The sequence below is a fragment of the Haplochromis burtoni genome, unplaced genomic scaffold (assembly GCF_018398535.1).
Source record: "Haplochromis burtoni strain Fernald_Lab_line unplaced genomic scaffold, NCSU_Asbu1 Contig_426, whole genome shotgun sequence".
Taxonomy (NCBI): domain Eukaryota; kingdom Metazoa; phylum Chordata; class Actinopteri; order Cichliformes; family Cichlidae; genus Haplochromis; species Haplochromis burtoni.
The window spans coordinates 303,298-313,755 of NW_024582787.1; the positions used below are offsets into that span (position 1 = coordinate 303,298).

Below are 10,458 nucleotides of genomic sequence, written 5' to 3' on the forward strand. Positions count from 1 at the left end.
GCATTTACAAAAAAATGTCTTGATGATCCCCAAGACTTTTGGGAAAATATTCTGTGGACTGATGAGAAAAAGTGGTTTTTGAAAGGATGAGAAGTTTTTGAAAGGTTTGAGTCCCGTTACATCTGGGGTAAAACTAACACAGCATTTCAGAAAAAGATCATCATATCAACAGTCAAACGTGGTGGTGGTAGTGTGATGGTCTGGGCATCCTTTGCTGCTTAAGGACCTGGGTGAATTGATGGAACCATGAATTCTGCTTTTTACCAGAAACTGCAAAAGGAGAATGTCCAGCCATCAGTTTCTACCTTAAAGCTGAAGCACACTTGGGTTATGCAGCAGGACAAAGATCCAAAATACCGCAGTAATAAATAAATAAATAAATAAATAGAATGAAGGTTTTAAAGTGACCTAAAGAAAGTCTGGACTCAAAAACGAATGGAAATCTTTGGTGTGACATTAAACAGGTTATTTAAGCTCCAAACCCTTTAATGTAGGTGAATTTAAACAATTATACAGACGAGTGGGCTAAGATTCTTCCACATTGCCATTGTCATTGTTATCACCCAGTTATTGGGTTTAGGAAGCTTTTTTTTTTTTTTTTTACATGGGGCCAGGTAAGTTTGAATAACCCTTTCCCCATAAATAAATGAAATCATAATTTAAAAACTGCATTTTTGGTTACTTAGATTATCTTTGTCTAATATTTATTTGATTACTAAGAAATCAGGAAGCGGACAAATACTTTTTTAAAAAGAAATCTCGCTGGGCAAAAGTAGGCCACTACCTTCGTCTTTGAATGAAAAAAAGCAGAGACGTGATCCACATGAACAGCGCTGATAAAAGCCACAGATGCAGACAACGACCTCTGATTATTCTTGAGGGCTTGTTTGTGTTAAATAAAATAAAATACACTGTACTACTAAACTACTAAACGGTATAACGGCAACAGCCTCTATTAACTCAGCAGGAGCTTGGAGCCGGAAGCAGGGTTCATACGTCAGGACTTCACAAGCGGATTGACGTCAGTATTTCCGGATCGCCATATTAGTTTCATTACATCAGATCAGGCAATGTAGCAGGCTAAGCGATTTGTGGGAAGGGCACTGTCGCTATGGAAAGGACTCTCTGACCACGAAGAAACTCTTTGTATGTTTACAGGTTTCCGTATAATGCAGAGTAGTACTTAAAATGTAATGAGCCAGGGAGATTAAGTTATTTTGGTGACAGGCTGTAAAATTAGTCAGCGTAGCTAATGTTGACCGATGTTACGGTAACTAGCATTAGCTAAGCTGCGCTAATATAGCCTCAGTGTGTTAACATCTAGGTAATGCTAACCAGGAGTATCGCAATGATACCTTTGTGAATCCTATTGTTTAAATCCTTTTGACAGCACTGCGGCAACCGAGTGTGTATATTAAACTTGACGATCGTCTTTCACTATATTTCGCCATCATCACACAAGCTGCATTTTGATTTTAAAGCCGTACAGAAGTCAGACTTGCTAACTACCAGTGACTGGACAATGTTCTTGTAACGCAGGTGATTCTGGGATCTTGTGTAGTAGGAAGATATCCTGAGACCATGTTGGCACGTCTATTTAGACTTCATGGGTTGCTGGTGGCCTCGCACCCATGGGAGGTAATCGTGGGGACCCTGGCTTTGACAGTATGCTTCGTGTCTATGAACAGCCTGGCAACAAGCAACCAGATGTGCAAGTGGAACCAATGCCCCAAAGTTGAGGAGGAGGTGAGGCTGGTGTGGCACTCTCTAAGAAATGTTGTCGGAGTTTTGTAAAATGGTAAATGGCCTGTATTTGTATAGCGCTTTTACTTACTCCCTATGGACCCTAAAGATCTTTACACTACATTCAGTCATTCACACACATTCACACACATGTGATGGCAAGCTACATTGTAGCCACAGCTGCCTTGGGGCGCACTGACAGAGGCGAGGCTGCTGGACACTGGGGCCACCGGGCCCTCTGACCACCACCAATAGGCAACGGGTGAAGTGTCTTGCCCAACGACACAACGTCCGAGCCGGGGCTCGAACCAGCAACCTTCCAATTACAAGACCAACTGCCAACTCTTGAGCCACGATCGCCCCTGAGGGTCTACACTAATGTCTGTTTTGTTTTTTTTTCTTGCAGAAAATCCAGAGCAGTGATGCAGTTATTCTGACAGTCACTCGGTGCATGGCCATTATTTATATTTATTTCCAGTTCAAGAATCTCAGACAGCTTGGATCCAAATATATTCTAGGTCAGTATCATGAGATGTTTGTTGGGTTTTTTTCCCCCAGTTTTGGACAGTAGTAAACACTTCTTCTCACATCATACAGATTTGTTTTGGCTATATAATCACCACTCATTAGTGGCCACAGTTTTTCTTTTACTACTTTCCAGCTTCAGCTGTTTGAATTGCCATAAAATGTTGTCAGTGGATTTAATATAGAACATAATTTTAATGTATTACATTTTTAACCCCAAACTACTTGGGTTGGTTTGTTTCTTTGCTTTTCATTTAGACTGAAAAACAAATGACTGGCTAGCAAATTTATCATAAAAATACACCAACATTCCATTTCTCCTCCGTCTCCAGGTATTGCTGGATTATTTACAGTATTTTCCAGCTTTGTCTTCAGTACAGTCGTCATCCATTTCTTTGGGAAGGAGCTGACAGGTCTGAAGTAAGTGTTTCCAATGGACTCACATATACGCTAGGAGAGTGGTTCTTAAAGTGGTCTGTGACATATTGAGAGTGTACATAGGCAGTGGATTATTTTAGCAATTAAGTATTCTATGAAATTATTATTCTGTTGATTAACATAGTTAATCCAGTAAGAAACACCTTTGTGTTATTAATGAGCAATAATAAATATAAGTAAGAAAATAAGTAAGGATATGCATGTTGTCCCTTTTCAAGGTTATGCAAAGAGTTTCAGTTAGACTGATGATGAGGCTGAGCTTACAGAGCTTTAACTTGCTGCCAGCTTACTTTGTTGTCAAAAGTTATTACTTTTTCTGTGTTGACTATAGGGGAGGCCTTCTTTCTGCAAATGATTGTTAGTGAGAGGGTTTTTTTTAAATCACTAATCCATGTTAAAACTAGTTGCGTAGCTAACACAGTTGGTAGTAGCAGGATAAGAGGCAGCTAATGTGCTAGTGAGATCAGGTAGATAAAATAGTTAACATTTACCAGCAGGGTGATGTACACATTGTTTCACAATTTTAGGGCAATACATTTGAAGCTCTGCAGCTCCTTTATATTAGAGACAAGGATTTAATTCAGCTGTAAGATTAAGTTCACTGATCTGTAATTGTAAGATGACACTGAAGGAAAGTATTCCAGGTCACTCCCTGGCTGACACTTGTCTGCTCTCTCTGCAGTGAAGCGCTGCCCTTTTTCCTCCTGCTTATTGACCTGTCTAGAGCCTGTGCGTTGGCTAAATTTGCCCTCAGCTCAAACTCTCAGGTAATTTCGCACATATTTGGTCTTACCATATGTATGAAATGTGACTTTATTTATATGGGGGACATAAGTGTAAAGCATCCTTAACTAACGAATTGGTCTTGTGTGTTGGGAATAGGAGGAGGTGAGGGAGAACATTTCTCACGGCATGGCCATCCTGGGCCCAACATTCACCCTGGATGCTGTGGTTGAGTGTCTGGTTATAGGAATCGGAACCATGTCTGGTAAGGATTACTGCTGTTTCTCCACCTATAAGCATCATCAGTGATGCTCTGTGTGTTAGAAATATTGTGGTTATGCTTGATCGAGTAGAAAAGCAGAAGTCAGCTGTGTTTCTTCCTTTTTTCTAGGTGTGCCTCAGTTGGAGATCATGTGTTGTTTTGGCTGCATGTCTGTTCTGGCCAATTACTTTGTCTTCATGACGTTCTTCCCTGCCTGTGTCTCTCTGGTGCTGGAGGTGAGATGTGCATGCAACAATTTGGAGAAATAAACACAGATAAGATAAGGAAACAAGTTGCTAGAGTTTAACTGTGATATATATTTTTTTATTAATATTTTTTGTGGTCCTGCATATTTGTGTGTAGCTGTCAAGGGAGAGTCGTGAGGGGCGCCCCATCTGGCAGCTGAGCCACTTCTCCCGTGTGCTAGCTGAGGAAGAGGATAACAAACCCAATCCTGTGACTCAAAGGGTTAAAATCATAATGGTGAGTTCCCATCATCTATGGTGGGGATGTTTATTTAGATTAGTCTTCAACATTGTGTATTATAAAGCATTTTTAGGTCTGAACGATGATGCCTGTGTGATGTTGTCTTTCAGTCTCTGGGATTGGCTTTGGTTCATGCTCACACTCGACTGACAGCCGAACATTCAGGTCAAAACCGCACAGTGGAAGGGCCTGTAGCAAAGAGACTGGACTCTCCTAGCACCATATTGCCTCTTAAGCTCACCAGGTAAACCATGGAATATTGCAATGTTTGCATTATTGATTCCTGCGTCCACTGATATATGACTTTTTCTCTCTCCAGTATCGACCTGGAACAGGTGATAACCCTCGGTCTTGCTCTGATTCTGGCCGTAAAGTATGTATTTTTTGAGCAAGCAGAGACAGAGTCCTCGCTTTCACTCAAGAGTACCATTATAAGCTCCACTCCCAGTCCGAAGCCCTGGGTGACAGAGGACTGCTGCATGAGGTCCCTCCCAGCCCTGAAACCCCAGAAGACATCTAATAGTGTTTTGGCAACCATCCCTACCTCTTTAGCAGCTGCTTCAGACGTGAAACTTTCCTCTGAAGCTGACATATCATTTAGAGAAGAGGGTGAGACTCGTAGCGGGTGCTTCTAGCTTTGATAACGCGTGTACCCAGTGATGAAGATGATCTAACTGCTGTGTTTTTTCATGTGATTCCTCTGCTGCAGATGTGATTCAGAATGCATTTTGTGGTACATCTTCTGGGGATTCTCTTGCTCAGACACAATGTGCTCCTCCAAGTGTTTGTACGTCGGAGCCCCGAAGTCTGGAGGAATGTATGGCCATCCTCTCAGATTCTCAGGTAAGTTGTCAGGTTATACTGGAAGCACAATACAAAGCTAGATATATGATGTTCTGTGTTCCTCAGATTCTTCAAAAATATTACTGTTTTGCCCACGATTCTTTCCAGAGAGGTGCCCATTTGCTGAGTGATGCAGAGGTGATGAATCTTGTAACCCTGCGCAAGATTATGAATTATAAACTTGAAGGTGTCCTTGAGACTCCAGAGAGGGGCGTGGCCATCAGGAGAGAACTGTTATCATCCAAACTTCCTGTTCCCACTGCCTTGGCTTCTCTACCTTACAAAGACTACAACTACTCACAGGTACTGACAGTCCTTTTAAAGTGTAGTCCTGTTTATTCTTGGGAAAAATGTTTATCTTCAGTTGTCAGTTTTAAATCATATATATATATAATATTTTTATTTTTTTATTTTTTTTTTTAAATCAAATGTTTTTATGTTCATTTTTTTCTTTACTCTGTTCTTAGTTGTGCTTAGTTTGTGTTGTCTTTGCCTTTTAGGTGATGGGTACTTGCTGTGAGAATGTCATTGGCTACATGCCAGTGCCAGTGGGAGTGGCTGGCCCTCTTCTGTTGGACAAGAAGGAGTTTTATGTTCCTTTGGCCACCACAGAAGGCTGCCTGGTAGCCAGCGCCAACCGAGGATGCAGGGCACTTTTTGTAAGTGTGTCTCGTGTGGAGCCCTGAGGGAAGAGTAACTATCTTTTCAGTAGATGCAAATAAATAAATCTACAGGGTTTGTAGATTCATGGAAAAACTGACAAGTCATAGAATTTGGCAATGGCAGTCAAGAAAGATTAATAATATAGAAGGTTATGTGGTTCAGTTAGCATGGACTTAAAAAACTCTATATGTAGTAAATAATACTTCAGTGTTTGGGCAGAGGAAACATCACTGACCAGAAAGTCATGTGTAAATTTGTGGCGTGCCAGGAATATAATGTCTGATGTCTGGCCACTTGTGAATAAATCACAAGTCTTGATAAGCCAAAGTGCGAGGTCCTTTAATCTGCGTTATGTCTAATGACCAGCAGGTGGCAGTGAATCTGATTGCTAAAATAAGTCTAGTTGATCTGTGACCTCAGTAAAGACTTTCCTGAGGAGTTATTAGCTTCAGTTGCAGGTTTCCATTGCAGTCAAAAAAAAAAAAGAGATTAAAGCAGTTTATAGGTTGTGGTGTGCCTCTCTTCTGACCGAGTCATTTCAAAACATCAAGGCAGGAATTGTGAAAGCACTCAGCATAAAACTAGATTTTTGATATCAGTGTGGCTATCGTCCATCCTCTATAAATGGTCTCAGCTGATAAGGTGAGTAATTAATTGCTAGGCTTGGGAGTTCAGTTGATGTTGTTTTTACTTAGGGAATCTGTGCATGTGAGTCATTGTAGCAAAACCCTGGAGAGGTGTTGTGCACTTTGCCCTTAATTATTGGGTCTGTGTGATGTCACTACAATGCTCAAGAAAGATGGTTATTTTAAAAACTAACCTAAATCTAAAAACGTAAAGTGTGGTTTGGGTAAAAAACCCCAAACAATTTATGAACCAAAACTAAAATGGTATGGCTAATTGAATGGCAGGTAGTGAAACTGATTTGGACTTTTATCGCCCTCCTATATGCAGCCAGTTTTACAGGATGTAAGGTCATAAAAAAGGTCATCCTCACTGCAATGGAAAATTATTGTATCTAACTCTGGCTGCTGTTATTTCTGTGTGTGCTCCCTGCTGACAGTGTTTTCTTTCCTGTCCAGCTGAGTGGGGGTTGCATCAGCCGGATTCTAGCTGACAGCATGACCAGGGGTCCTCTGGTCAGGCTGCCCTCAGCGTGCCGGGCTGCAGAGGTCAAAGTCTGGCTTGAGACCTCGGACGGATTTAGCATGATTAAAGAGGCGTTTGATGAGACCAGCAGGTCAGTGGAAGAGCTATGACTGATTGATGACTGTGGCAAAGTGTTTTTCGTACACAGATGATAACTAGTGAGTACTCTTTGTAGGTTTGCTCGTCTGGAGAAATTGTTGGTGGGCATAGCTGGCAGAAACCTATACATTCGCTTCCAGTCTCAAACAGGCGATGCCATGGGTATGAACATGCTCTCGAAGGTATGAGAAGTCTTCTGTAATTCGGTCTTGTTATTTAAATGTTGACTTCAGTGCTGAGTGCTTCCTGTGTCTTTTTCTTCAGGGCACTGAGCATGCTCTGCATGTACTCCAGCAGCAGCATCCAGACGTAGAGGTGCTTTCGCTCAGTGGCAACTTTTGCACAGACAAGAAGCCTGCCGCAATCAACTGGATTCTGGGCCGAGGCAAGTCTGCTGTATGCGAGGCCACCATTCCTGCTAAAGTTGTGAGAGAGGTAAAAACAATTCAAAGCTGGATCCTGACAGAAATCTAATGACAGCGGCCATAGTTTCTTCCCCTCCAGTTTTTCTGTAGTTTGTAAAAATCACCCTTTAATGTTTCCCCAGGTGCTGAAGAGCAACACAGCTGCTTTGGTGGACCTGAACATAAACAAGAACTTGGTGGGGTCAGCCATGGCTGGCAGTATAGGTGGCTTCAATGCTCATGCTGCCAACATTGTCGCTGCTATCTACATTGCCTGTGGACAAGTAATAGAACCTAAAATTAACACAAAAAAATAAAATAAATACATTTAAAAAAAGGTTTAAATAGTGAAACATTATGTCTGTGGCATGGTATATGATCCAACAAAAAGACATATTATTAAACAAGTATTTGTTTGTGTTGTGGTTAAGGACCCAGCTCAGACAGTGGGAAGCTCTAACTGCATTACTCAGATGGAGGCTGTCGGTCCAGGTGGGGAGGACCTGTACATCAGTTGCACTATGCCTTCTATAGAGCTCGGCACTGTGGGAGGAGGCACCAACCTGTCGCCACAGCAGGCCTGTCTGCAGGTAGTCTCAACTACATGTAACATAGCTGCCATTTGTTGATGCGTTTTTAGGATATTTTTTCTCCTCTAACACCAAACCTCTGTACCTGCAGATGCTTGGTGTTAGCAATCCCAACCAGCCAGGTGACAATGCCCGTCAGCTGGCCCGTGTAGTCTGTGCCACTGTTCTGGCAGGAGAGCTCTCCCTGATGGCTGCTCTCGCTGCTGGACATCTAGTCAAGAGCCACATGACCCACAACAGGTGAGATGTCTCATTCTTTTGGGTTTTTTACAGCGATGCCTGGTCAGATTTGAGAATTTTTGCCGTTTTATTTTCATGTCGTGTGTTTTTTAGTAAAATGAGTTGGCATGTCTGTTCTAAGAAGCAAGCATACCATAACCAGCATCTCCTTTCATTATATGGCTTTACTTACCCTGACTGACAGAGAGCAAAGCATTCACACGAAGGTGGTTAACCACAATCCAATTAGTCAAACCAGAGTTTCCCAATACAGCTGTGTGAATGTTATTGTGAAAGGTGTGTTGCTGTCAGCATCTGACCAATCAAAAACGTGGACAGGCTGCCCGTGTAAAGTCAACGGACTCGTCAGTGTCAGAGCTTCATAGTGAAGACTGAGTGATCACAATTGTGTATTCGGCCAAATGAATATGTTGTGTAGTTTTTACAATTAGCCCTCCAGGATAAGTTATCAAAGAAATTCAGTTTACTTATTAGAAGGATATATTTTTGCCTCAAAAGGATTACAAAGGCCTCACAAATGTGTGCTCCAATCCACAAAGACATACGAAGCAATTTGACCACAAGTAAAACTTTTTTTAACAAATGCATCCAAACCTGGAAAAAAGGTGATTGTTTACTACACACACTCTTAAATTTAACATCACAAATCAGGCAATTTTTTTTTCTTTCAAAAACCTTTTTGTGCATTTAAATGTCTAAAACTACATGTAACATCCCTCTCACTTACAAAACCTTAAATGTGTGTGCACAGTCACCTGATATACACTGATCACATGACATGCCACATGAGGTTTTGTCATATCTTTAAAGTCTCTTGTTTTCAAATGTAAAATCCAGAGTCTCTACATTTTGTTCCTAAAAAAATGTTTTGAAGTCTGGTTTTTCCAAAGTGCATCCAAAATAGCCCATACTTATAATGTAAATGATCACCGTTTAAGTTTTCCTTTGTTGATATCTGTTAGTGTTTTATTGTGTCCACTTTGAAATGATCTCTTTTTTTTGTCTCTTAGATCGAAAACAAACCTGTGTTCAGAGAATACGGCGTGACACTAACATCGATGGGCCGTCGTGATGCGGTTCTAAAAGCGAACCTGTGGACATCAAGATATCAGAGTGTTAATGAACAGAGCCAACATGTGCTTGCTTTGTTTTATTACCTCACTGGTTTGTGAGCTGAGGCCTTAAGTTTTGGTTGTTAATTTGTGCCATTTTTCTGCATCTGAACTTTGTAATATTGTTTGAGAACCTGTTAATTCTGTTACTGATCTTTGAGAGAAGTGCAAGAGACTGATGGTGTTTAGACAAGTAAAATCCATCGTGCTGCACAAGTTACAACAAGAGTCCTGTGCCTCTGATGGGTCGCAAAGGATGGATGGGATGTCTGAATGGTTTTTACATAAGCTGAATGAAATGAGATCATCGTTTTTATTTATTTTTTTTGGGACAAATGGATCTTTGCATTTATCAAAAGCTTGCTTGAGAGAGTGTAGTGTGCAGCTTGTGCTCAGGTTCTGAAAGTCAACTTTATGTGCAAATGTGTTTTTACCAGTGTTGTAGGCATCACTATGTAGACATGCTCATCCCTCCCTGAGTGAAGGTGCTACTGTATACTGTGTATACTGTAGATTGCCCGTGGGTGTTGGAATTCTCGCTTCAATGAATGAAGCTGTTGCCAGCAGAAGGATGTGTTTGGTTCAGATTCTGATCAACTACTTCTACAAGTTTTTGAGGAAAATTGGAAGCCATAATAATTAAATAAACCTTTACGGTACACTGTCATCTGTGGAACTGAAGGACTGGGTATAAATTATCACTGACTGCAGGTCCTGCTCATTTTCAGAAAGCAGTGACATTCAGAAGTGCCCTTACATACAGTATGTTTTAGAAATTGAGCCTTGCGCTGCACACTTTAGAATAACCAATTATGATAAAAGTAAACTTAACTGTCTTATTTAAAAAAATAAATAAATGACACAATTTTTTGTTGACAATACCGTGTTTGTCTTTCTTTAACATTACCAAGACTGGAATCAACACTTGGGGCCTTTTCCAGTTAGCAGATGAACAAACTGAGTCAAATACAGGCTTAAGAGAGAGACGAGGCACTTAAAGAAGCCTGACAGGAAATCTATTCTAACACAGTAAAGACTGCATTAGACTTCCAGGAGGAGAAAAGAAAAAGCTTTTTAAAAACCTAATATGGGGGTAAAGCTAAGTTATTGTAATAACTGGTGATTCTATGCACATAGTTTATTTGAAATGAAAAGTAATTTTATGTTCAAATGGGTGCCTT

The 10,458-nt window shown here is 40.9% G+C and overlaps 1 protein-coding gene across 1 annotated transcript; it reads left to right on the forward strand.

Moving 5' to 3' along the window:
• Positions 1-1,018: 1,018 nt before the first annotated feature.
• LOC102290386 (3-hydroxy-3-methylglutaryl-coenzyme A reductase) lies at positions 1,019-10,156 on the forward strand. Its single transcript, XM_014341165.2, has 20 exons — positions 1,019-1,146; positions 1,540-1,746; positions 2,150-2,261; positions 2,601-2,688; positions 3,389-3,473; positions 3,589-3,694; positions 3,821-3,927; positions 4,055-4,174; positions 4,288-4,421; positions 4,497-4,786; positions 4,887-5,020; positions 5,129-5,323; positions 5,521-5,679; positions 6,766-6,923; positions 7,008-7,113; positions 7,196-7,366; positions 7,479-7,619; positions 7,767-7,925; positions 8,017-8,165; positions 9,176-10,156. The coding sequence occupies exons 2-20, from the start codon at positions 1,582-1,584 to the stop codon at positions 9,210-9,212; spliced, it is 2,616 nt and encodes an 871-aa protein (XP_014196651.1). The 5' UTR covers positions 1,019-1,146; positions 1,540-1,581; the 3' UTR covers positions 9,213-10,156.
• Positions 10,157-10,458: the final 302 nt, after the last annotated feature.